Source organism: Talpa europaea, assembly GCF_964194135.1.
Source record: "Talpa europaea genome assembly, chromosome: 13".
In the NCBI taxonomy this organism is placed as follows: domain Eukaryota; kingdom Metazoa; phylum Chordata; class Mammalia; order Eulipotyphla; family Talpidae; genus Talpa; species Talpa europaea.
In genome coordinates this window covers 44,508,319-44,534,449 of record NC_140080.1, presented here as the reverse complement: position 1 = coordinate 44,534,449, position 26,131 = coordinate 44,508,319, and the positions used below count along the sequence as shown (strand labels likewise).

Sequence of the window (26,131 nt, the reverse complement as noted above, 5' to 3'; positions counted from 1 at the left end):
GTGACACTGGTGGCTCAGTCAGGGATTCTGGAAACAGGGGAGTGGAGTTTGTATGGAAGCACAAATCCTTGAAAGAGGGGTAAGTATTGTGGAGGACGTGGGATATTCCACACAGGCTGAGTCCCTTATAAAGATTATAGCAGAGGAGGCATTCTAACTTTCACTGTTTCTTTGCAAGTCTTGCATCCCAAACCCCAAAGAGGAGGGATATTGCAAGTGCCACAGATACAATCTAGCTCTACCTCAACTCATCCACACCACACCTGGACCCTTCCAAACACTTTCCCATATAAAAATACAAAACTGTTGTCAGAAAAATATTCAAAGAGATAGAAGAAAACTCTTAATGGTAAATCAAAGTATAACACAAGAAAATTCAGAAGGCAAGTCAAATAAATACAAGAGAACTGAGAAAGATAATCAAAGAGATACAACAGAATTCAGAAAAGTAAATTAGTGAAACCAGAAATAAAAATGCTGGTAGATATTTAAACTTTCAATAAAAAGTAAATTCAATTGATATAGAGTTCAATGAATGTTCAATGAATGAGATAAAAAACTTGAAAGAAAACTCTGAGAGATTGATTGGGTGATAAAATAAGTGACCTGGAAGGTGGTAATATACTAAAGACCCAAAGGAAAGAAAAAAAAGAACTGAAATTTAAAAAAAAAAAAGAAGAAACAATTTGAGAACAATCCAACAAAATTAAGAAAGCCACAAAGGGTCTCCCTGGTGGTGTAGAGGTTAAGCCTCAATGCAATCACAGCAGAGACCTGAGTTCCATCCCTAGCCAGGGAACTAACCCACATATGGCCCAACAGTGCTCTCCTGATGTTCTCCTCAACAGTGTATTTCAGTAAATCTTCCTGTTCTGTTCTTCACTCTGCCTCTGGTGAATCCTCTCACCCCTGTACCACTGGCTTACACCCCAGTAATTGAATGCATAAATAAATAAAATAAATATTTTTTGTAAAAAAAGAAAGCCACATAAGAAAAAAGGTTATCCCAGAAGGGGAGGGGTGTGAACAGCAAATATACCAGTCCATGGAGTTAAAAGAACACCTGGATACCTAAATGTAAGGAAACCTTCACCATGACAAATAGTAGTGGAAAAAGAAATAGTTCTAGATAAAGAAAGTAAACTGAATAGGGCTAAGAGGAAAAATCTGGTAACTTATAAAGGTATTCCCACCAGGCAGCAGGATATAATGTTATTTGCTGGCAGTTTTTATAATGGAATATTTTGACTATGTTACTGCTGCCAGCAAATAACATTATATCCTGGAATAATCTCTTTTGTATATAATCTATAGATAAAAGTGGAGCACTAAAATAAAACTATTAACAAAAATGAAGCAGATATTTACAGCAACAAAATAGAAGTAGAACACTTCAATAACTCACATCAATGGAAAGATCAAGTGGTCATAAAATCAACAATGAAACAATAATCTAAGTAAGAAATAAGATCACATGGCATTACTGGAAAGATGCACCCTCCAAATAACTGAATAGACATGGTAAATTTTCCAGGATAGACACAAGTTGGATCACAAAATAAGTGTGAGTAAAATAATGAAGACTGAAATAATATCAAGGATCTTTGAGCCTACTGGCATTAAACTAGAAATCAACAACAACAGGAAAAAAATAAACCTCATGTGGAGATTGAGCAGCATGCTGCTGAATAACTATTGGGTTAATGAGGAGAACAATTAAGGCATTTAAAAATACCTTTTCCAGTCTAGGCAGGAGTGAGACCTCTTCTCATCTAGTGCTGCAGGAGGAACATAGGAGACCAACACATGAATTTGCCCTGTATGAAAGCTTTGGATACTCAGTGCCTTGCACTGATCACAGATCTCAGGGTTCTTTCCAGGTGCATCAGTCAGAAAAAATCTGGAGGGAACTTCTCAGCAGGAACAATGATGACTGGGAAAATAATGAAACCCCAGAATAGCAAGTACCCTGTCCAGGCTACTTAGCTGAGAGTTGTTGTTCTACAGAAAACCAACTTATGTTAACAGGGGACTTGGCTGCATAGGATAAAATCTGGACAGGAGAGAGTCATCTATGAAGCAACTGAGGGTGTTTCCACAGTTCAGAATCACAAATGGCCACTGGAAATATACATGGAAACAGAAGGTATGTCTTGACCTAAGCCAGTGAGTGGATACAGAGCCTGGAATCTTGGCTTCAAGGTCTCCATCATCAACAAAATGATGTTAAAGAGCTATTCTTCAATGCTCTCATCTCTCTGACTATTCTCAGGGTAGCAAGACTGACACAAATTTAACATAACAACACTCATAGTAGCAGTGAGTTGTACTGTTTAAGAGAAACAATTTGCTCCAGAAAGCAGTTCCTTCATTCATTAAATAAACACTGAAGTTGACAAACCAGCAAAAGCTGGAGTCAAAGTGAAGGAAAATGACCCACACCATCTCTGCCTTCCAATGTCTTGCTAGCAAGTCAGAAGATGTACAACAAATTGGTTGAGCAGCCTGGAAAGGGAGACTTTAGAAGAGGATTTGGCTAAGAAAACACTGAGAATAAAGAGCTCTCTAGGGAGGGATGCAAAGCTGACAATGCGGAATAGTTAGCATCTGTGACAAGTATATGTGTGAATGGATGAAGAGTGATGGTCATGACAGGGTGCAATAGAGGTCCAGAAAGTAAGATGTGGATGTATTCCAGAAATTTGGGGGAGGCAATGAGTTTGTCACTAGAGGAGAGGGGAGAGAGTGGCAATGGAAAGGAACAGAGGAGAAATTTCCAGGATAAGGAAATCAACTCATTAGTAAAATTAGGATCTAATTTGTTGAACCATCAGAATCTTTCCTCTGAATTGACCTTCCACAGGCCTTAAGTAAATTTGTGAAAACAGAAACACATTTCTCTCTGGGTTTATGGGATGACATGAAATATCACTGATAGTCCTTGATCCCGAAAAAACACTTTTAATGAGACCATTTCCTCTCCCAGTTTTATCTTGAATATATTCCCATCAGACTATGCCCCCCTTGCTCCTCCGCAAACATACCCTGTAAGCCAACATGACATTAGCATTTTCAAATCCAATGATTAACGTTCAGTCTTTCTCTTTCTTGATCAATAATCAGAAGTGTGTATCATGGATTACTTCACCCTACATCATTCAATTTCCAGAATACTACTATATTTCTACTACTTCTTCACCAGAGGTTATTCTTTTGGTAAACTTTCTGGAAAGTCTTCCATCCCCTTGACCTCTACCCTTTGCCTACATGTCTTTGCTTAGATCTTTCCTCTTCAAACTCTCATTCCATGGGGACTTCATTCTGTATCATGGCTGTGAATGCCAAGTGCATACTGAAACAACCAAACAGATGCTTCATCTCTCTCCATTGCCCTTACTCTGGACTTGAATTTTCCCAATATTGCCTCATGACAAATTGACACCTCAGATTTATATATTTTAAACTGTGGACTCAATTTCCCAGGCTTTTCAATTTCAGAAAATGTAAATTGCTTGCTTTCTCTCTCTCTTTCTCTTCCTCTCTCTCTCTCTTCCTTCCTTTCTTCCTTCCTTCCTTCCTTCCTTCCTTCCTTCCTTCCTTCCTTCCTTCCTTCCTTCCTTCCTTCCTTCCTTCTTTCCTTCCTTCCTTCTTTCTTTCCTTTCTTTCTTCCTTCTTTCCTTTCTTTCTTTCTTTCCTTCTATCTTTTTTTTTTCTTTTTGTTTGTTTTGTTTGAGATAACTCAAGGTTGAAGTCATACTTTTTTTTTTTAATCTCAAAACAAATATAGGGTAAGCCACATGTATTACCCTCATCTGTATAAAAGCCCCCCGAAGCTTCCACCCTCTGGCCCCAATTGCCCCCACAGACCAGATATCCAGAATGCTCACCCAGACCTGCACTGGGAAAGGCCGAAGCTACTGTAGTCCATAGCCTCATATATTGCAGATAAAACCTGAAAGCAAACAGTGGAGAGAGAAAAATACAAATGGTCAAATAAGGAAAAACAGTACACCAAGAAAAACAGTACACCAAAGAAGAAAGTCAATCTTCAGAACCAACAACACTGAAACAGAAGAATTTTTTTTTAATGTCAGATGAAGAACCCAGAATTGCCATAATAAGGAAAATCAAAAAAAAAAAAAGAAAAAAAAGAAAGAAAGAAAAACAGATCAGAGATATCTGAAAAAATATAGGAAAGGGAAAGAATGCTGATAAACATAACCAACAAACAGAAGATAGAGATGAAACTTTAAATAAGAAAATAAAGGAACTGCAGGATGCAAAAAGCTCCATGGTGTTGGTAAACTTTTTTGGTAAAAGCCACAGGAATAGAATATGATAAAATGAATCAGTAATATCAAAGATGAAGATATGAAAAAAAAAGCATGAAAGACAGAGATAAAAAGGAAAAAGAATGAAGAAACATGTTAGGAACTATCTGATACAATGGAGAAAGGAAATATAAGAATCAAGGGATCCCAGAAGGAGAAGAGAGAGAGAAGGGAGCTGAAAAGCTATTCAAGAAAATAATTGAAGAAAATTTCTGACACTAGAAGAAACACATTAAAATACACAATCAGGAAACTAAACAGACAGAAATCTGCCTTAATTAAAGGAACTCTACAGTAAAATGGAAAGTTTCCAAGAGTCCAAAAAAGAAAATACAATGATGAAGCTGACAACGAAAAAAAAAACAGATAACCTATAAGGAAATGCAGGATAACATCAGACTTCTCTGAAGAAATACTATGGGCGAGAAGAGAATGGCATGACAATTTAAAAAAAAAAAAAAAAAAGAAAAAAAAACTCTAAGACCTAAGACAAAAACTGTGCACCAAGATTAGTTTATCCTGCAAGGTTTTCCTTCCTATCTGACAGAAAAATGAGGACCTCCTCAAAAAAAAATATTCAGAAATTTGCCACTACTAAACACACACTCCAAGAAATATCACAAGGAGCCTCAGGCTCTAAACCAAGAGGGGAATTCAAAGACTGAATTAGGAATTAAATGGAACTACAAAAAGATGAACATGATGGCAATAAAATACTTCCACTTATCAATAATCACCCTAAGTAATTAATGAACTAAACTTACCAATGAAAATACATAGAGTAGCATGTGGATTAGGAAATAGAATCCAATTTCTGCTGCTTCTGGGGAACACATCTAACTTCCAAATATAAACATATTTAACATAAAGGATTGAAAAACAATTCTACAAGGAAATGACTGCCAAAAGAAGTCAGACTTCCAGTTAAAAAAGGTGACAGAAGACATGGATAGACACTTTATAAAGATCAAGGGAACAATACACCAGACATAACACTCATCAAAATGCATTCATCAAATGAGGAAGCAACAAAATACATAAGACAATTCCTATCCTCTCTGTAAACAGACATTAGAGAAAATACATATGTGGTATGAGACATCAACACCTACTCTCTCCAATGAACAGATATACCTGAAAGAGTATTGTTTGTCTGATACTTTAAGCAAGTGCTCCTAATTGTCGGCAGCTATTCCGTTTCTTTTTTTTCCACTTTAGATACAAGAAATTTCAAGCAGTAACTGTTTCTCTATGTATAGGTATTTTTTGTTTGTCTGTTCTATTTCTTTGTTTATTTAATTAAATACCATTGTTTTACATCCTAGTTAATATTTTGATGGTATAGGATTTTCCTCTTCAGGTGTGGTCACTGTAACTTTCCCATCACCAAAGATCCATAATCCACCATAGACCATTATTTTCTTCACCTCATTCCTACTCCTTCCCTAGCATTCCTCCCCTTCCCCCTTACTTCCTTGATGTCTCAGACCTTATGTTTAGGAATTTTTTTAAAGATTTTATTATTTTTTGCAAGAACTGGGGTACAAGTCAGAGGCATGGGAGGGTGAGAGAATTTCACCAGAGAGAGCGGGGAGCAGAACAGGCAGATGGACCGAAGACACTGCTGAGGGGAGAAACAGGAGAGACAGGAGAGGTCTGCCACACAGTGTGTGTTTCTCCCTGGCTTGCAGGGAATTGAACTTGCCCTGCAGAGGCTGCGGACAGCTTCATATTGCAGTGCTCAACCCGCTATGTCACCAGGGAGGCCCTGTTTAGGAATTCAATATTAGATAATATATGGAATTGGCAAGTAATCTTCACAACTGCATCATCACTGTTAATTCTTATTAGTGGAGGTAATAGAAAATTATAATTTCAACACATTATGTAAAAATAAATTAATTTTCTTAAAAGTTTGTTTAAATATGGAACCTCCCTGGTAGAAGAAGTGTTTGAGTCTTGGCACTGTGAAGTTATTCGCAGCCACTGCATCACGACTTTGATCCCTGGCCAAGGAGCTAACCCACATGGTTCAGCAGACCTCTCCTGTCTCACCCACTGACACCCTCAGCAGTGTATTTCAGCCAGTCCACCTGATCTGTTCCTTACTCTGTCTGGTGAATCCACTCGACTGCTCCACACCTCTGGCCTATACCCCATCTCTTACATGTATAAATAAATAAATGTTAAAAAAAGTTTGTTTAAATACATTGATTAAAAATACTTTGGGAAGGGCCTCACTGGTGGTGCAGCTGTTGAGCACTGGGTTGCAAAGCTGCCCGCAGCCTCTGCAGTGCCATTTCGATCCCGGGCTGCAAGGCAAGGGTCCCACATGGTGCACAGACCTCTCCTGCCGCCCGCTGCTCCCCTCAGCAGTATACTTAATCGGTCTGCCTGTTCTGTTCCCCGCTCTGGCTCTCATGAATTCTCTCACCCTTCTGTGCTTCTGACTGTACTCAGTGCTTGTATAAATAAATAAATAAATAAATAAATAAATAAATAAATAAATAAATAAATAAACAAACAAATAAATAAATAAATAAATAAATAAATAAATAAATAAAAGAAAAAAAATGCTTTAAAAAATACTTTGGGAGAATATAGTCCTACACCATATTTTCATTTTTCCTGTTTTATTTTATTTTTATATTTTTTTCCTATATTTTGGGTGTTACAACATAACCTTAAAATTCATGTTGTATTATGGTCCAGCAAATTAACAAATGATATGCACTACTGTCATTTGCTTTAAATGTATACAGAACATATATTATTCATTATGTTTTATGTAATGCAAACATAGTTTACCAAAATACTACATGAGCCTTGTTTTACAACCATGAGCTCATAATGTCAAGAAGGAAAATGAGTCTTTCCAAGTTGGTCACAGTCTATTAGAAAATGTTAGATCTGCAACTGTTTCTGTGATTTTAGGAAACAGGCTTAACAAGCCCTCACTTATTCAAAATACCTACCTCTTACTCCACCTCAGTCCCCTCTGGTGTTAAAACATGGTCCATTCCATTTAATTTAATATTGTTCAGCTCAGCATCCTTGCCCACCTGATCTCACTGTCTCCAGTTGTGTACTTCCCCCATGGTTATTACCAATATAACAATTCTGAAATATCTTATCATTTCAGTCAGTTTATAAAACTCTGGGTCACAATAAGACAAGACATGGCAGGAAAGAAGAGTGATTGGAAAATACAACTGTCCTACTTGATCAATCACCTGGCTTTTGATTATACTATGCACTTTCCATGGCATCTTGTCACTTTAGCCCCAACCTCTTATACTCATTTGAAAATAACTCCTAGTCACCTTTTAACACAGAGCTCTAAGTCTCCTCTTAGACCTTATTTTTGATAAAACACACATGAGATAAATACATCTGATGAATTGTCATGCCCTTATCTCTGTACCTTATCTTTGTACATGAGTATCAAGCTATATCCATTCTGTATCTTTTGTAGCATCTAATTGTATATACAAGTAAAACACAAACTCGAATTCCTTGGGAATGACAACTGTATATCATCCATAGTTTAATTTTATTTAGCTATAATTTTTTGGCTAGAATATAACATAAGTTTATGTAATCTATTAAATATTTAATAATTGATTTACTGCCTCTTTTGTCTAATTACATTCTTCAAAACTCAAGTCAGATGTCAATATGCAAGGTGTCTTCTCTAAATCTACCGTCCATTCTGAGTTTATATTTTCTAAAATTCCTTATAAAATTCTGTACCCTATTAATATCACAGCGCAGAATATTATCCTCCACTGATCTTCAGTGTTGGTTATGTAGAGCAATGTAGCCCCAAGTAAATGTAGGCAGATAATGGGATCATTTCAGTATTCACAACCACATTGAAATCAGCATTTTTTTTTTTTAAGATGTCGCTTACAGTGCTATAAAATACAATAAAATCTCTAATTCAAACATGGGGGAAAGCTGATGCTTTTTCTGTATATGTGAAATAATTTACACTTACATAACATTAGCAAGAGTAAGACAGCACACACCAACTATTGAATCATGTTCCTGGAGTCATTCTCTCTCTCTCTTAAATCAGTTTCATAGCATCTCATGACCTTTTCCCCTAAGTGTTCTCATTATGAATTTCCTAATGGATCTTCTTCTACAGAGTCTGGGTGCAGCTATCAACTTCAGGAATTGAAATTCTAATATGATATTGTTGCCTCCCCGGTGGTTCAGTGGTTGAGCGCTGGGCTGTAATAGGAGCTTTAAATGACCATCACAGGTATGAGGCGTATGAGGACACAGCACAGGTACATGAAATTTCATAGAGGGAGGTTCTGAGCAGGAGAGCTTCAGTACAGCAGGGACTTCACAAAATAAATGATGAATTTAATGGAATAGACAGAAGGGGAAGGTGATGGTGATGGGTGTGAACAAAAAGTCATCCCTTGAGCCCAGAATCCAGCAGCCAGATGCTAGGAGGAGACACACCCTATGGTTCATGAGGACAGGGTAGCGAAGGGGGTGACAGATGGCTACATAGAGGTCATAAGCCATGGTGGCTAGAAGGAAGAATTCTGAACCTGCTAATGTCACATAGAGGAACATCTGTATCCCACATTCAGGGACAGAGATCTTATTCACACCCATGATCTGGTCAATGAGCATCTTGGACACAGTGATAGAAATGTATGTCATGTCCATGAGAGATAACTGGCTGATGAAAATGTACATGGCGGTGTGGAGCGGACATCAGGGTATATCAGTAGGATCAGGATGGTGTTTCCACACAAAGCCACCAGGAAAATCACAAAAATGATCAAACAAAGGAGAGCTGGGTGTTTGAATTGACTGAAGAGTCCCGCCAGGATGAAATCAGACTGTCCAGTGTTGTTGGCCCCCGAATTCATGTTTTCCATGATGTTTCATCTAGATTTACAAGGAGAACTTTGGGGATAATTGTCATTCAGGGCATGCTTCCCCCTGAAATGAATGAATGAATGTTCACTGAGCTGCATGTGAATATGTATGTACGTAGTTTTTGAATTTACCAAACTGATTGTACTAATCAGGAGACATTCCATATCCATGGGGACACTGAGAGTATCAACCACTTCTAATTTAAAATTTACCAGGTTGAATATACCACAACTGTGTCAAAATAGTGTGTAACATACTGATATTGCCAAGCTAAGGTCATGAGAAAACTTAATAAAATATATCATCCATCAACATATATATTGAAAATATGTATTTGCAGAGTGCTTACTTAAGAAACACAAAAAATAATGAAAAAAGAAATGAAAATTTAATTTCCAAAGTTTTTGTTCTACAAATACAAATTTAACTAACCTCTTATTTTGAGAACTCAACTGGAATCTTTTTTTTTTTTTTTTTTTTTTTTTGCTCAGGAGAACTCTCCTGCCTCAGCAGTGTATTTCAGTAGATCCACCTGTTGTGTTTCCCACTCCGTTTCTTGTGAATCCTTTTATCACCCTCTGCACCTCTGGCCTGTACCCCAGTTCTTGTATGCATAAATACAATAAATCTTTAAAAATTAAAAAAAATTGAAAATCAGAAGTGATGGTCAGTGTAAGAGGTATAGCCTCCTTGCCCCAATGATGAAGGGATGGGCTAATTATATCATCGCCAGACATTGTACCCCTCAATCTCTTTCTGCCCCCTTTCCAATTGTTACTTGCAGTAGTACGTGCAAGAGAAGGGGATGGAAAATCAAAGTTTATGCCTTGCTGCCAGCAACTGTGAAGCAACACTTCAATGTATATAAAAAACAGCACGTTTATCATGACTTATAATAATAATCTTCATGAAGTCATCTACCTTATATTTTTCAGAGCCATGTCACATCATACAACAGCTATCATTTACTGAGCACTTGTGTGCCTAACACATGGCTGCATGTTTTATATACTTTTTCATTGAAGTAGAAGTTGAGAATAAACCTCAAGGCCACACAAGTTAATAAGTGACGAAGCCAAGATTCCAAGCCAACTCTGTGGACACAAAAGATCCATTATGACATTTGAGTCTCATAAACTTTGAATATGACAGTTGTTATTGTTCCCACCTTCTAGATGAGAAAGCTGAGGTTAAATGATTGTGCCAAGGTCACCTGGGGTCGAGAATAAATAGAATTTTAAATCAAAATGCAATCTCATCTCATCACACATGCTTTATAATCAGTACATGTCTTATGGTGATGCACATTTCTCAAGGATATTATGAGAATGGACCTAATTTCTTTCCTTTTCCGTACTTGCTAATAGATTTCCAAAATTTCCTGTGCGATTTTAAAAGCTAAAGAATCTAAAGATGAGAATACTGTCCTTCCCCTCACCCCCACCACAAACACTGTCACACTATAATATTGCATTATTATTATTATTGTAATATTACCATTATTATTAAATAATGAATTTATTATAATGGATTTGTAAAATCCATACAATGTTATCAAACAATGAAACCAGTCATTTATTTTTAAATTGAAGACACTTAATTTGTGCTAGGCATTATTTCACATTAGAGCTAAGTCTCACTGAAGTCTCACTGTAAAGATGATCAATTTAGAGAGGAAAAAATTGAAACTCTGTGGTCAACAAACTCACCCAAGTCACATCTTAGGTTAAGGGAAGTCAGGAATTCGAACTCTGTGCTGTCAATTAACTCCCCTACCCCCCAATCAGTTACTCCTCCATTCTATTTGTTTTTTTTTTTTAAATAATAAATTTTATTTTTATATTCCCCATACAATTGCAGCCCCCCCATTCTGACCCCAATCCCTCCCCTCCCGCCCCCGCCCCCCTAAAAGTGTCTCTGGTTCATAGTTTTTTGTTGATTTTGATTTTCACTTTCTTATAGTTATTCATTTTCCTGGTCCCTTATTTACGTTTTCTAGATTCCTGCTATGAGTGAGACCATCTGGTATTTTTCTTTTTCTTTCTGGCTTATTTCGCTGAGCATGATCCCTTCCAGCGCCATCCATGTTGCTGCAAATTGCATGTGTTTATCTTTTTGGAATGCTGAGTAATATTCCATGGTATATATGTACCACATCTTCTTGATCCAGTCATCTATTTTTGGGCATTTGGGTTGTTTCCAAAGCTTAGCTATTGTAAACAGTGCTGCTATAAACATAGGGGTGCAGGTGTTCTTTGGAATTGATGTTTCTGTGTCCTTTGGGTAAATACCTAGGAGTGGAATTGCTGGATCATATGGAAGCTCTATGTTTAGTAGGTCCAGAAATCTCCACACAGCTCTCCACAGTGGTTGGACCAGTTTGCACTGCCACCAACAGTGCAGGAGAGTTCCTTTTTCTCCACACCCTCGCCAACATTTGTTGTTGCTAGTTTTTTTAATATGTGCCATTCTCACTGGTGTAAGATGGTATCTCATGGTAGTTTTGATTTGCATTTCCCTGATGACAAGTGATGTTGAACATTTTTTCATATGCCTGTTGGCCATTTGCATTTTCTCTTCAGAGAAGTTTCTTTTTAGCTCTTCTGCCCATTTTTTGACTGGATTCTTTTCTTTGTTGTTGTTTAGTCTCATCAGCTCTTTGCAGATTTTTGTGATCAGTCCTTTATCATTAGTGTTGGGTGCAAAAATGTTCTCCCCCAACTGGAATCTTATAAAAATCTTGAGTGTGTATCAATGTAAGAAGGATTTAGAAAGCAACTGATATACAATTGGGAAAAAATCTACACGAATATTTAAATCATAGCTTTCATAACTGGTATGTGAGGCTCTATTGTGGTGTGCTTAAGTCACACACTCCCAATAGTTTGCCAGGTTCCTCACATTGTGATTATTCCTGTTGAGACCTGAGGGGCATATGGTAAGGAGCCCAAATCTCAACTGACTGCAGACGTGGAAAAAACTCACTGTCCAAGATTTATTATCTGGTCTTCTTAAAAAGAGGATAAAAATAATTCTTTCTGTCAGGTATAGTGAAGTTTATTTAGGGAAAAATGTTGAAAATGCTTAGAACCTTCTCAGTTACAGAAAATAAATACATATCCCATTAAATTAAAGAGTTAATATCTACCTGAATTTTTGTGCAGAATGTATGTAAGATATGGCATGTACTATAATTGTCTTATGATATGAGATATATTACTTTAATTTTCCAGTTTTGGTATTTATTTGAATACTTAAACATATTGGTATTTGAACATGATCATTTCTAATTTCCCCAATAGTTTGCTGCATTTACATATGTATATATAGGTGTATACTTACTTATTTTATATAAATATATAGTTTAAGTAAATATATACATGGATATATAAATAACAATATACATATTTCTTATTTAACATTTAACCATGTTTCAGGCAGACGATCTCATCTTGTTCATCTTGTTCATATGAATTATCTTATCAATCTAAATATCAGGGTGAAACTTGGATTTATATGGTCACTGATAGTTTTCAGGCAATACTAATTATTTCTCCGAATGCTATCAGTTTAAATGCACATAGCAATTAATCTTTCATGAAAATCAGGTGCAGAAAACACAACGAAACCGCACTGAGATATCTCTCACTCCAATTCTCTCCTGACTCCTCTATGGTGGTTGTAGCCTGCATCTGTGTTAGACACTGAAAAAAATCAAAGTCATAGTAGACTTGATTATACTTAAGGAGTTACAGTCATCTACTCAGGGAGAAACTTTATATATCTACATATATATACACACACATACATACATACATATATATAAACATATTTATGTGATACATGTATATATGATATATATCTATATGCATACAAATATATATGTGTGCATATATCATATATACATGTATCACATAAATATGTTAAAGGTAGAAATTTAATACAATTCCAATAGAAATAAGAAAGATCAGTAGAGGGCCTCCCCGGTGGCACAGCAGTTGAGCACTGGGCTGTGAAGCTGCCCGCAGCCTCTGCAGCATTATTTCGATCCCCAGCCACCAGGGAGGGTCCCACATGTCATGCAGACCTCTCCTGCCATGCCCGCTGCTCCCCTCAGCAGTGTGCTTCATCAGTCTGCCTGTTCTGCAACCCACTCTGACTCTGGTGAATTCTCTCACCCTCCCGCACTTCTGACTATACCCAGTGCTTGTATAAATAAATAAATAAATAAATAAATCTTAAAAAAAAGATCAGTAGAAATAACTTACATCTGACATTTCTTAAGAAATGAAAATAACTTTCTCTACATTTTCTCTTACAAAGATTAAATCATTGCAGTTTTTCAATTTTGTATTTAATATATTTTATTTTATATAATCCTTACATCATTTTTCATTTTTGCACAATGTATGCATTTTCATTTTTGGTTATAATCCCCATAAAATTACACCCCCCTTATTTTGACCTGAATCCCACCTTTCTGACCCTCTCCACTCCCTCCCACCATAGTGTGTCTCTGGTTTATAGTTGCATGTTGATTTTGATTTCTTCTTGGTTATAATTAGTCTTTTTCCTGGTCCCTTAATTAGGTTTTCTAAGTTCCTGCTATGAGTGAGATCATCTGGTATTTTTCTTTTTCTTTCTGGCTTATTTCACTGAGCATGATCCTTTCCGGCTCCATCCACATTTGCTGCAAATTTGCATGAGTTTGTCTTTTTTGATTGATGAGTAATAGTCCATTGTGTATATATACCACATCTTCTTGATCCAGTCATCTTTTTTTGGGCATTTGGGTTGTTTCCATAACTTAGCTCTTGTAAATACTGCTGCTATAAACACAGGGGTGCAGGTGCCCTTTTGAATTAATGTTTCTGTGTCCTTTGGGTAAATGCCTAGGAGTAGAATCGCTGGATCATATGTAAGCTCCATCTATAGCAGGTTGAGCAATCTCCACACAACTTTCCATAGTGGTTGGACCAATTTTCACTCTCACCAGCAATGTAGGAGAGTTTGTTTTTCTCAACATCCTCGCCAACATTTGTTGTTGCTAGTTTTTTTAATATGTGCCATTCTCACTGGTGTAAGATGGTATCTCATTGTAGTTTTGATTTGCATTTCCCTGATTACAAGTGATGTTAAACATATTTTCATATGACTGTTGGCCATTTGCATTTCCTCTTTGGAGAAGTTTCTTTTTAGCTCTTCTGCCCTTTTTTTTTTTGTGCAAAAATTTTCTCCCAGTCGGTGGGGTTTCTCTTTGTTTTCAGATTATTGTTTCTTTTGCTGTGCAGAAGCTCTTTAATTTGATGTAGTCCCAGCTGTTTATCTTTGCCTTCATTATCACTGCTTTGGTTGATGTGTCTGTAAAGAGGTTTTTGACGTGCCTGTCATGTAGTATTTCACCTATGTTACCTTCTATATATTTTGTGGTTTCAGTTCTTATGTTTAGTTCTTTAATACATTTTGAGTTGGTTTTTGTGCCCCTGAATTGCCAAAGCTCTACTGACATAAAAGAGAAGGGAATGGAGGCATCACACTCCCAGATTTCAATCTATACTGCAAAACCATAATAATCAAAACTGCATGGTATTGGAACAAAAACAGACATACAGACCAATGGAACCAAACAGAAAATCCATAATAAACCCACAGATTTACAGTCGACTAATATTTGACAAAGGAGAAAAGAATATGCAATGGAGCAAAGAAAGTTTGTTCTATAAATGGTGCTGGGAAAACTGAGTTGCTAAGTGCAAAAGAATGAAGTTTTTCAATTTTTGATGAGTTAAATGCTAAATTTCACAGTTCTCACCAAAAGGAGAAATATTGGCTCCTCTTTATGGGAACATTTTAGAAGTGGTTGTGATTCATAGATAGTTTAGGAAGAATTTCCACATTTGAAATGGATTCTACAATGTAATAATTCAGACGCCTAATTATGATATTCAACTTGTGATTGACTCATGTTCTGGTTTTCTGAAACAGTAGAGAACACAATGAATGATTTTGGTGTCTTTATTTATATATTCAACACATCTGCTAGCCTAGACTATGTTTGGGTTCAAAGTGAAACAAAGAACAGGGAGTGCAGGAATCAGTATTATTGAAAACCATGTAGCTGTTTGCTGGGTGAATGGAGGGAGAGGAGGGGTTTCTCACTGGATCTGAGAAACCATAATATACTTTGATAAATAGAGATGACTATGATGAAGCCACACTTAACATCACACAGACAAGGGATGGTATAGGTTCTGTCAGGCAACTGTTTATTCTATATGTTCCTTATTTAACTGTTTGAGATTAATGTGAACAGCTAAGTGCATGCTTACCTTGGGAAAACACTGGTAGAGTTGGTGGCAGAATAACAATGAATCTGTAATTGAAGTTTTCCAACAAGTGTTTAATGCTGCACCACAAATAATCATCCCCAGGAGTCTATGAGGTATTTATTTTATCCATTTACAGATTTTAAAAATCAAGTTTTTTGTGGAGAATACCTAATATAATAAATTACATTGAGAGAGGATTTTATCAATCAGGTGTGAGACACGCAACCTGTAACTTTGCCACAGATCATTTGGGCAAAGTGTGCCACCCAAAGTTTGCAATTTGGATGTTTGGTCACCTACTGGTTTCAACATATGAACATGCATATGGTTAAGACATTTATTTCAGTGTTCTAAGTCACAGAAATAATCCCCTTCATGTTAAAATCACTCTTCTTCTGTAACATTTCAGTCTTAAGAAAGCAAGCACATCCTCCAATAATGTATATTACATATTTTTTCTAACAAAATTATAAATTGAAAATGTATTTTCTTATGTACTAGATTAAATAAGGGTTATAGTAAGAATTTCAAAAAGAAAACTGCATTTAGCTTTTATCACAAAAGTAGATGATAAATAATTGAGGAAATAATTTCAAGAATTAATGAAATGGTCAGTAAGAGACCATGTCAAGAACATAATTTCTCATCTGCATGCCATGTGGGATCCTTGCTGGCCGGCCGGGATCGAACAGGTGCTGCAGAGGCTGCGGACAGCTTCACAGCACAGCACTCAACAGCTTGTGCCACCATATACAGGGTCTTTAATCTTCAATAAGCCAATAGAAAGTTTTAGTTACTAGTTTTTATTTATTTATTTTTGGTTACATCATACTTTTATTTATTTTAAAATTGCAATTTAAGATAACACTGTTTTAAAAAAACTGCATGTGATTTAGATGTACTGGTTCCCACATCTTTAAATGTTTATCACACCACACCCATCATCTACACCTTGGTTATTCTCCATGAGAATCCATTGGGACCCTCCGCTCTTTGCTCCCGCTCTCGCCTTTCCCTCAGACTACCTCAGTTCTGTAGTCAAATTTCAAGTTTGTGTTTTGGCTTATTGTTGAATGTTCCTTAGCTTCATTTCTCTACATTCCACATATAAGTGAAATTATCTGAGATTTATTTTTCTCCTTTAGAGTTGTGTGGGATGGGGGTGAGAGGATTCACCAAAGACAGAGTGGGAGCAGAACAGGAGGATCAACCAAAATACACTGCTGAGGGAACTCTGGGTGAGACAGGAGAAGACTGCTGTGTCATGTGGGTCAGCAACTTGGCTGAGGATGGAGCTCAGGACATAGTGGTGACAGTGACCCCAAGGCCACCAGGGAGTTCCTTTAATTTTTTATGATGAGATTGTAAATAGAGTGGCTTTATTAATTTCTTCTACTTCTAGTTTATTATTTGTACATAAGAAGACAAAGTTTGGGTGGCTAAACGTATGGTCACAGGTGCTTATGGTGCTTACTGAGTGATTGTTAAAGATTGCTGATATAGAGCTGGTGTAGTGCACATCCCAAGATGCTGCACAGGTATGCTCCAAAGATTCTTGTGGCTGAACAGAGTGGATGCATTTTGCATGTGTGGTTGGAGGCCTGGAGTAAGGGTCCTCCATGGCCCAGACCAGGGTGTGTGTTTGCTCACAAGATGTAGGTATATTTTTTTAATATACTTTTTATATCCTTTTTCATTTTTGCACAATTTATGCATATTCATCTTGGTTATATTCCCTATACAATTCCCACCCTCCTTGTTTTGACCTTAATCCCTCCTCCCCTCCTCCCATCCCCCCCACCCCCATAAATGAGTCTCTGGTTTATAGCTTCCTGTTGATTTTGATATTTACTTTATTATAATTAGTCTCTCTCTTGGTCCCTTATTTAGGTTTTCTAAATTTCTGGTATGAGTGAGATCATCCAGTATTTTTCTTTTTCTTTCTGGTTTATTTTGCTGAGCATGATCCCTTCCAGCTCCATCCATGTTACTGCAAATTGCACAGAATCATTAATTCAAAAGGGCACCTGCACCCCTATGTTTATAGCAGCACTATTTACAATAGCTAAGCTTTGGAAACAACCCAAAAGCCCAAAAGTAGATGAATGGATCAAGAAGATGTGGTACATAAACACAATGGAATAATACTTGGCTGAGTCTATTTCTGTTTGCCGCTAGTTTAAATCATTGATATATCTATAAACAACAGCATTAATAGATATAACTATACTTCTGTTTTATATTGGTTCTCCAAAAGTAATATCAGTAACATTTACATGGGTCTATGACATGACCCAGAGAATCTTAAATTGTTTGAATCATTTAGATCCCACAGCCTGGTACCTTGCTCTTGAGCATGATTTTTATAAGACTGTAAAAAAATGAATATGATCATTCTAGTTTTCTTTTAATTGTTTTAATGTGTTTTAAATAGATCAACTTTATTATTTAGGAAATTAATCATTGTTAATATTTTGTTAACAAATTGGCCTAATAAAAATACATCATTGCTAATAAAGAGATAAATGATTGCAAATGTTTGTAAGATGCATGCAAAACTTAGATAATCTCTCTGTATGTAAAATTTGATATTAATTTACTGTTAATTTTGTGATTTCATGATTTTTCTTTTATTAATAAAATGCATTCCCAGGAAATGGAGGAAAAAGTGTGGGTGTAAACTGGGGAACAATGGCATTTTTTTTAATCTCTGTGTCCACATTTTTTTATTATTTTTTTAATTTCTTTGTTGTGTGGATTTTCTATTTTTTCTTTTTTCAAAAGATTTATTAATCTACGCATACAAGAGCTGGTGTACAGGCCAGAGATGCATGGGGTGGGGTGTGCGTGTGAGAGGATTCACCAGAGATAGAGCAAGGAACAGAACAGGCAGACTGATTGAGATACACTGCTGAGGGGAGCAGCAGGCCAGCAGGAGAGGTCTGCTTCTCTGTTTGGGTTGCTCCCTGGCCACCGGGGAGGCCATTTTTTTAAATCTTTTTATAATTTTTTTTTTTTATTTTTTACATCATTGTTAATTTTTAAACAATATTTGCTTCAACCCACCCCTTCAGCTGTATTCCCCATAGAGTTTCCTTCACCAATGCACCCGTGTACCATCACCTCAGTCCTCTGTGCTCCTCATTTCCTCCCTCTGATCGCTCTCCCTCCTCCTCCCCTGCAGGATGTCTCTGATTTATTATTGTCTGTTTTGCTTTGTTGTGCTTTGTACTGTTATTACTTTTTTACACTGATGTCTTATTTGTTTCCCCTGTATTCCTGCTATAAGTGAAACCGTGCAATATTTTTCTTTTTCCTTCTGAGCATAATTCCTTCTAGCTCCATCCATGTTGCTTTGAATGGCATGAGTTTATCTTTTTATTGCTGTATAATATTCCATCATGTATGTATATCATATCTTCTTGATCCAGTCATCTATTTTTGGGCATTTGGGTTGTTTCCAGGTTTTACCTATTGTAAATAGTGCTGCAATAAACATAGGGGTACAGGTAGTCATTTTTTTTTTAAGATTTTATTTTATTTATACAAGAGCTGGGTTATAGGCCAGAGGTGCAGGAGGGTGAGAGGATTCACCAGAGACAGAGTGGGGAACAGAACAGGCAGACTGACTGAAATGCACTGCTTAGGGGAGCAGTGGGTAAGACAGGAGAGGTCTGCCGTGCCATGTGGGTATCTCGCTGGCTGGCCAGGAATTGAATCCATGCTGCAGAGGCTGTGGGCAGCTTCACACGGCTGTGCTCAACCTGCTGCACCACCTGGGAGGCCCAGGTGTTCCTTTGAATCAATGTGTTTGTGTCCTTTAGGAAAATCCGTGGGAGTGGAATTGCCAGGTCATATGGTAGCTCCATTTTCAGTAGACTGAGGAAACTCCAGACAGCTTTCCATAGTGGTTGGACCAGTTTGCACTCTCATCAGCAATGCCAGAGAGTTTCTTTTTCACCATATCCTTGCCAACATTTGTTGTTGCTAGGTTTTTTTGTTTTTTGTTTTTTGTTTTTTTTTGATATGTGTCATTCTTACTGGTGTAAGGCAGTATCTCAATGTGGTTTTGTGATTCCTGATGACAAGGGACTGGTTGAATATTTTTTCATATGCCTGTTGTCCATTTGCATTTCCACTTTGGAGAAATGTCTTTTAAGTTCTTCTGCCCATCTGTTGAGTGGATTGTTTACTTTGTTTTTGTCAAGTCATGTGAGTTTTTCGTATATCTTTGTGATCAGCCCCTCATCAGTTGAATGGGGGACAGAGATTTTTTCCCAATCAGTGGGGTGTCTCTTTGTTTTGGTTAATGTCTCTGTGTTGTACAGAGCTTTTCAGTTTAATGTAATCCCAAGTGTTTATCTTTTCCTTGATTAATTTGCTTTGGATGATGAGTCTTTAAATATGTTTTTGAGATGTATTTCATTTTTTTTGAATATGGTGGTCCAGTTTCCCTAGCACCATTTATTGAATAAACTGTCCGTGTTCCATTGCATATTCTTTGCTCCTTTGTCAAAGATCAGTTGTTCATATAAGTGTGGCTTTATTTCTGGGCTCTCTATTCGATTCCATTGGTCTGTGTGTCTGTTTTTTGTTCAATACCAAACTGTTTTAATTATTATGACATTGTAGTATAGCTTGAAGGTTGGAAGTGTGATACTGCCTTTCTCTTTTGTTTTCATCAGTAAGGCTTTGTCTATTTGTGATTTTTTGTGGGTCTTTATGAATTCCATTAGTCTTTGTTCTATTTCTTTTTTTGTAAAGATTTATTTATTTATTTATTTATTTATTTATTTATTTATACAAACACTGGGTACAGTCAGAAGTGCAGGAGGGTGAGAGAATTCACCGGAGTCAGAGTGGAGAGCAGAGCAGGCAGACCGATGAAGTGTACTGATGAGGGGAGCAGCGGGCAGCAGCAGAGTTGTGAGCGCCATGTGGGACCCTCACCCAGCAGCCGAGGATCGAACCAGCACTGCAGACGCTGCGGGCAGCTTCGCAACCCAGTGCTCAACCGATGCACCACTGGAGAGGCCCAGTCTTTGTTCTATTTCTTTGAAGAATGTCATTGAGATTTTTATTGGAATAGTGTTGAATCTGTATATTGCTTTTGGTAGGATAACCATTTTAATAATGTCAATTCTTCCAATTCATGAGCAGGGAATGTCTTTCCATTTCTTTGTTCTTCTATTTCTTTTTTTTTAAGATTTATTTATTTATGCATATAAGAGGTGGGGTACAGACCAGAGATGAGAGGTTGAGAGGATTCACCAGAGACAGATTGGGAAACAGAACATACAGATTGACTGAAATACACTGCTGAGGGGAGCAGTGGGCAAGTCAGGAGAGATCTGCTGCGCCATGTGGGTTGCTCCCAGGCTGGCCTGGGACTGAACGCATGCTGCAGAGGCTGTGGATTGCTTCATAGTGCAATACTTAACACCTAGTGCCACTAGGGGGGCCCTTCTATTTCTTTAAACAGTCTTTTATAATTTTCTTTGTATATGTCTTTCACCTCTTTTGTTAGGTTTATTCCCAAGTATTTGATATTTTTTTTGTTTCAATCATAAAATGGATGGTTTTCTTGATTTCTCCTTCTTCAGATTGATTGTTCGTGTATAGGAAGGCTACTGACTTTCGTGTGTTGATTTTGTATCCTGCTACTTTACTAAACTGATTATTTTGAGTGGTTTTTCCGTGGAGCTTTTAGGGTCCTCTATGTATATTATCATATCATCTGCAAACAGTGATAGTTTTAATTCTTCTTTCCCTAATTGGATTCCTTGTATGTCTTTCTCTTGTCTTATAATACTCCAGTATTATACTGAAGTGCAATGGTGAGAGAGGACATCCTTGTCTTGTTTCTGATCTTAAAGGAAAGGCCTTCAGCTTTTCGCCATTGAAAATAATATTGGCAGTGGGTTTGTCATAATTGGCTTTTATCATGTTATGTTCCTTTTATCCTGAGAATTTCAAGGGCCTTCATCATAAATGGATGTTGGCCTTTGTTGAAAGCTTTTTCAGCATCTAGTGATATGATCATGTTTTTTTATTTTTCTTTTTGTTGATGTGTTGGATTACCCTGATGGATTTTCTTATGTTGAACCATCCTTGTGCCCCTGGCATGAATCCCACTTGATCGTGGTGTATTATCCCTGTGATGCATTTTTCGATTCTGTTGGCAAGGATTTTGTTGAGTATTTTTGCATCAGTGTTCATTAGGGAGATTGACCTGTAATTATCTTTTTTTGTGCTGTCTGTTTGGTTTTGGTATTAGTGTTTTGTTGGCTTCATAGAACATGTATGGTAGTATTCCTTCTTTTTTCGTTTTTTGAGTTTGTGTAGGATAGGCACTATATATATATAGTGGGAGACTTCAACACCCCGCTCTCACCAATATATATATATATTCTATTTTGGTGATCCTTCATTTGGTGAGTATATAGTATATATTGGTGAGTGTTATTTCTTACTGGTGTATTGTCCCCTTAATCATAATGCAGTATCTGTCTTTGTCCCTTTTTACCTTTTTTAATTTGAAGTCTATTTCATCTGATATAAGTATGGCTGTTCCTGCCTTCTTTTTTGGTCCATGTGCTTGTAGTATTGTTTTCCAACTTTTTACTTTCAGTCTATGTTTCTCTTTTGTGGTTAAATGTATTTCCTGGAGACATCAGAAGGTCAGAGATTGTCTTTTGATCCAGCCTTCTACTCTGTGTCTTTTTATTGATGAGTTTAATATATTCACATATAGAGTCAATATTGACATGTTGGCATCTGTATTTGCCATGTTGTTTGTCTTCCTTGCTATTTTATTCCTTGCTTTATTCTGTTCTTTTTCTCTCCTCTGTTGGTTTTGGCTTTAGAACTTCTTGTAGAATTTTTTGGAGTGAGGGTTTAGTTGTAATGAATTTCTGGAATTTCTGTTTTACTGAGAAGGTCCATATTTTTTCTTCATAGAGGAAGGAGAGCTTTGCAGGGTAAAGTATTCTTGGTTGGTATTTGCTATCTTGAAGTTTGTTGAATATGTTACTCCATTCTCTTCTTGCCCATAGTTTTTCTTTGGAAAAGTCTGAAGTTAACCTGGTTGGTTTTCCCTTATAAGTTATCTGTTTCTTCCCCTTTGCCAGTTTCATTATTTTTTCCTTGTCTTTTTTCCTCTTGTAAGCTTTACTATTAGGTGTCTTGCAGTAGTTTTCTTTTCACTGTGATAATTGGGTGTATTTCTCACTTCTTGTATGTTTGTATGTGTCTCCTTTTTCATGCTTGGGAAATATTCTTCAATTATCTCCTTGAATAATTTCTCAGTTCCTGTGTATTTCTCTGCACCTTCTGGAATGCCTATAACACTTCTCTTTATGGAGTCTGATACTTGTTGAAGAATGTCTTCATCCCTCTTCCTTTGTACTTCTCTCTTGTTTTTTTTTTTTTTATTTCTGTATCTTCTAGAGTACTGATCCATTCTTCCATTTCACCAATTCTATTTCATTGCTTTTCCCAGAGTTCTTTATCTCCTCTAGTAATCATTTTATCTCCTGCATTTTTTTTTATTTTCTTTCTTGAGGTCTCAATTTCTTTTTTCAGTTGAGTGATTATTTATCTCAAATGTTTTTTTTTTCCTTTTCATTTTCTTTCTGCTTTTTAATCATGATCATTAATTCTCTATTTGACAGGCCTAGAAGTTCTTCCATGTCATTGTTGAGCTTCAGTGACTGTGTTTCTTTTTGTGGTTTGTCCTCCTCCTTCAAGATTGCTTGGTTATTTATATTTTTCCTTCTCCCTGATGTTTGCTTTCTAATTAGTCCTATGTGTTGGGACGTTGTGCAGACATCACTGTGAGGTGATCCTTCAGTTGTGTCGGAAACTGTTTACCAGATGGTGTCCATCACTCTATGCCAAAACTCCACCAGGGTGTTGTTGCTGTGTTGCTTGGCACTCTCTCTTACAGTTCCCTCCCTCTGTATTTACTCAGTTTCAGCAGGGAATCAGCTAGTCTGTGATTTTTTTTTTTCTGTTCACTAGGTGGTGCCAGAGACCTGTACATGCTGACCTGTGCTTTTTCCCAGTGGTTTTCTGAGAAATGGAGAGGGAAAGAAGAGCACCTCCACACAGGGCTATTGTTTAAGGTGGGTGCTGTGTCTGCCCCATGTTCAATCAAACAGTGATTAAGATTCCCCACACATTTGTAACACTCAACATTGTGATGAATTCTAAGTGTAATATCAGTAGATTTATATTGCACATACTTTCTTAATATACTTTCTAATATCTGGTTCATCTGGTGCTGTGCCCACAGTTGTATGGATCCCACACCCTGAATTATTTTCTCTAGGTCTCATTTCCAAGGCTATCAGATCCAAAATGCTGGCTGTCACCCTGTGCAATGCCCACTGTTATGGGCGAGTTCCACACCCCAGATCTTGTGCCTGGATCTCAGTTCCAGAATGTGGTTTTGCTCCATGGCTTGTTTCTCTTCTTCCCCCCATTTGCGGGGCTCACACTTTCTCAGTGTCTGAGGGTGGTTTTGGGATCCCTGGCTTCTAACTACCAGGAAGTTGGTGATTTTTGTTCTGGTCACTAGGTGGCACCAGAGATCTTTCCTAGTATCCTTCCTGTACTGTGTTTTTTTCCCATGGGTCGCTGGGGAACAGAGTGGGGGTGGCATGGAGTGACTCAACGGCCTCTGGGTGCTGTTTCTGCCCTCTGCCCGGCTGTCGTGGGGATTCCAGGCCCTGAATTTTGTTCCCTGGTTCTCAGTTCTGAAACCCTTAGATCTAGGATGCTAGCGGTAGCCCAGATCAGTATTCACAGAAATGGCGCCTTTTGCACCCTGCTCCCTTGCCCTGGTACCTGGTTTTTGATTACTCTGTGAGGGTCATTCACCTCAGTATCGATTCCTGTGCTTCTCCCCACAAACCTAGGTCTAGGGCACGGGGACCTGGGCAGCCACAATCCTCCTATGATTTTTGAGTGTGTGTGCGCACATGCGTGCATGCACACTTTTCTGCACAAACTTATCAGCAGGCCTTTGCCTATTTGTAGGTCTCTCTGTGAGTCCTTATCTTCCTCTAATGGTGTCCGGAGCCTTTTGCTCACCTCCGTGGCAATTCCTGCATGGTTCTCCACAGTTCCTGTTCATGGGGTGCGCAGTGCCTGCAATAGTTCCTTTCCCTCACTGTCACACTTGATTTTTTCTCCTTTTTTGTTGGTCAGAGTATGCCAGCTTTATGGCAGAGGAGGGCAGAAAAGTAAATGACCAAGAATATTTGAGTTGCACACCCAGCCACAGAAATTGCCATTGTTGATGAGAGAGGTGACACTGGGGACAGTGACAGATATATAGCAAATGTCTAACATGCACAAATTTCTGAGGAAGAAGTACATGGGTGTGTGAAGGTTCTTGTCCATTGTGGTGGCAGCAATGATGAGAAGATTCCCTAAAAATGTGATCAAGTACATCAGTAGAAATAACACAGAGTTCAGCAACCTTAGCTCCCATTCATTACCAAAGCCTTCCAGGAGAAATTCAGTCACCATGGTGTAATTGGTCATTTTCCTAAAATACTGCTTGGCTGTTAAAACAAAAGGGATGAAAAAGAAAAGATAAAAAACGATTAAACAATTACACACTTGAACTTGACACCGTTGCTTTTGATAATTACAAAACTTTCATTAATCTTTTGACTTACTTGACTACTCCTGATAATAATGCACAGTGCTAAGGACCAGGTTCTCCAAACCATTTTCATGCATATGTGTAGAAATGTTACTGAAATTCAAATTATCCAGCCTAAGAAATTTAAAGTTTCACAAATACTGCTTGGAATTAGTTAATAAATGTAAAATTTCTACAAAAGAACAAAATTTCAAAGACAATGAAGTTTTTAAAGGAATTGAACAACATATTTGTGCTAGATGTGGTATACAATTGAGGTGTAACTCAGTGATCTTTTAAATATGGTGGGTAACATAAAGGGTCATAACTTGCTTAGCTATACTTTTTTAAAAATAAGTGAAGAAACAGTGATTAAGTTTCCCCCCACATTTGTAACATTCAACATTGTGATGAATTCTAAGTGTAATATCAGTAGATTTATATTGCACATACTTTCTTAAAATAAAATTTTATATAAAGCTATTTATTTCACTTTAAGAAAATAATTTCTTGAAGCAATGAGTTGGTGGAAATTTAAATTGACTTTCCCTACTGATAGTTTAAAAATAAATGCTCTAGTTATTTAAAGTTTAATGGATATTTATATTATTTTATGAGGAAATTTAATGAATTTTCATTATGATACATTTTATATTTTCTATACATTTCTGAACAACTAAAATGATAGAGTTGCCCTTATTTCATTGGAGTGGAGACCATTTTCTATTTTTTCTGTGAGTATTGCTTCCCACGTTTGTATTCATTTTCCTAAACATTACTTGACTATCTAAACTTAGTTTCATTTTTAAATATTTCACAGTTTGCCACTGATAATAGTAACTACAAGTTTTGCATATAAAACATAACCAATTTGTTGCCACCCTCTACTTCTTCCTAACAAATTATCT

The 26,131-nt window shown here is 37.1% G+C and overlaps 1 protein-coding gene and 1 pseudogene across 2 annotated transcripts in view; both read right to left on the bottom strand.

Moving 5' to 3' along the window:
* Positions 1–25,120, bottom strand: part of LOC311183408 (olfactory receptor 14C36-like) — a gene marked incomplete at its 5' end in the record, with an annotated part of 260,205 nt that extends 235,085 nt beyond the window's left edge. Inside the window, 2 exon segments of the mRNA XM_084252760.1 lie at positions 24,826–24,865; positions 24,867–25,120. Of these exon segments, the coding sequence (XP_084108886.1) occupies positions 24,826–24,865; positions 24,867–25,120 (294 nt within the window).
* On the bottom strand, positions 8,415–9,229 carry LOC311182834 (olfactory receptor 2T29-like; annotated as a pseudogene). The gene has a single exon. The product of its transcript is annotated as an olfactory receptor 2T29-like (transcript).
* Positions 25,121–26,131: the final 1,011 nt, after the last annotated feature.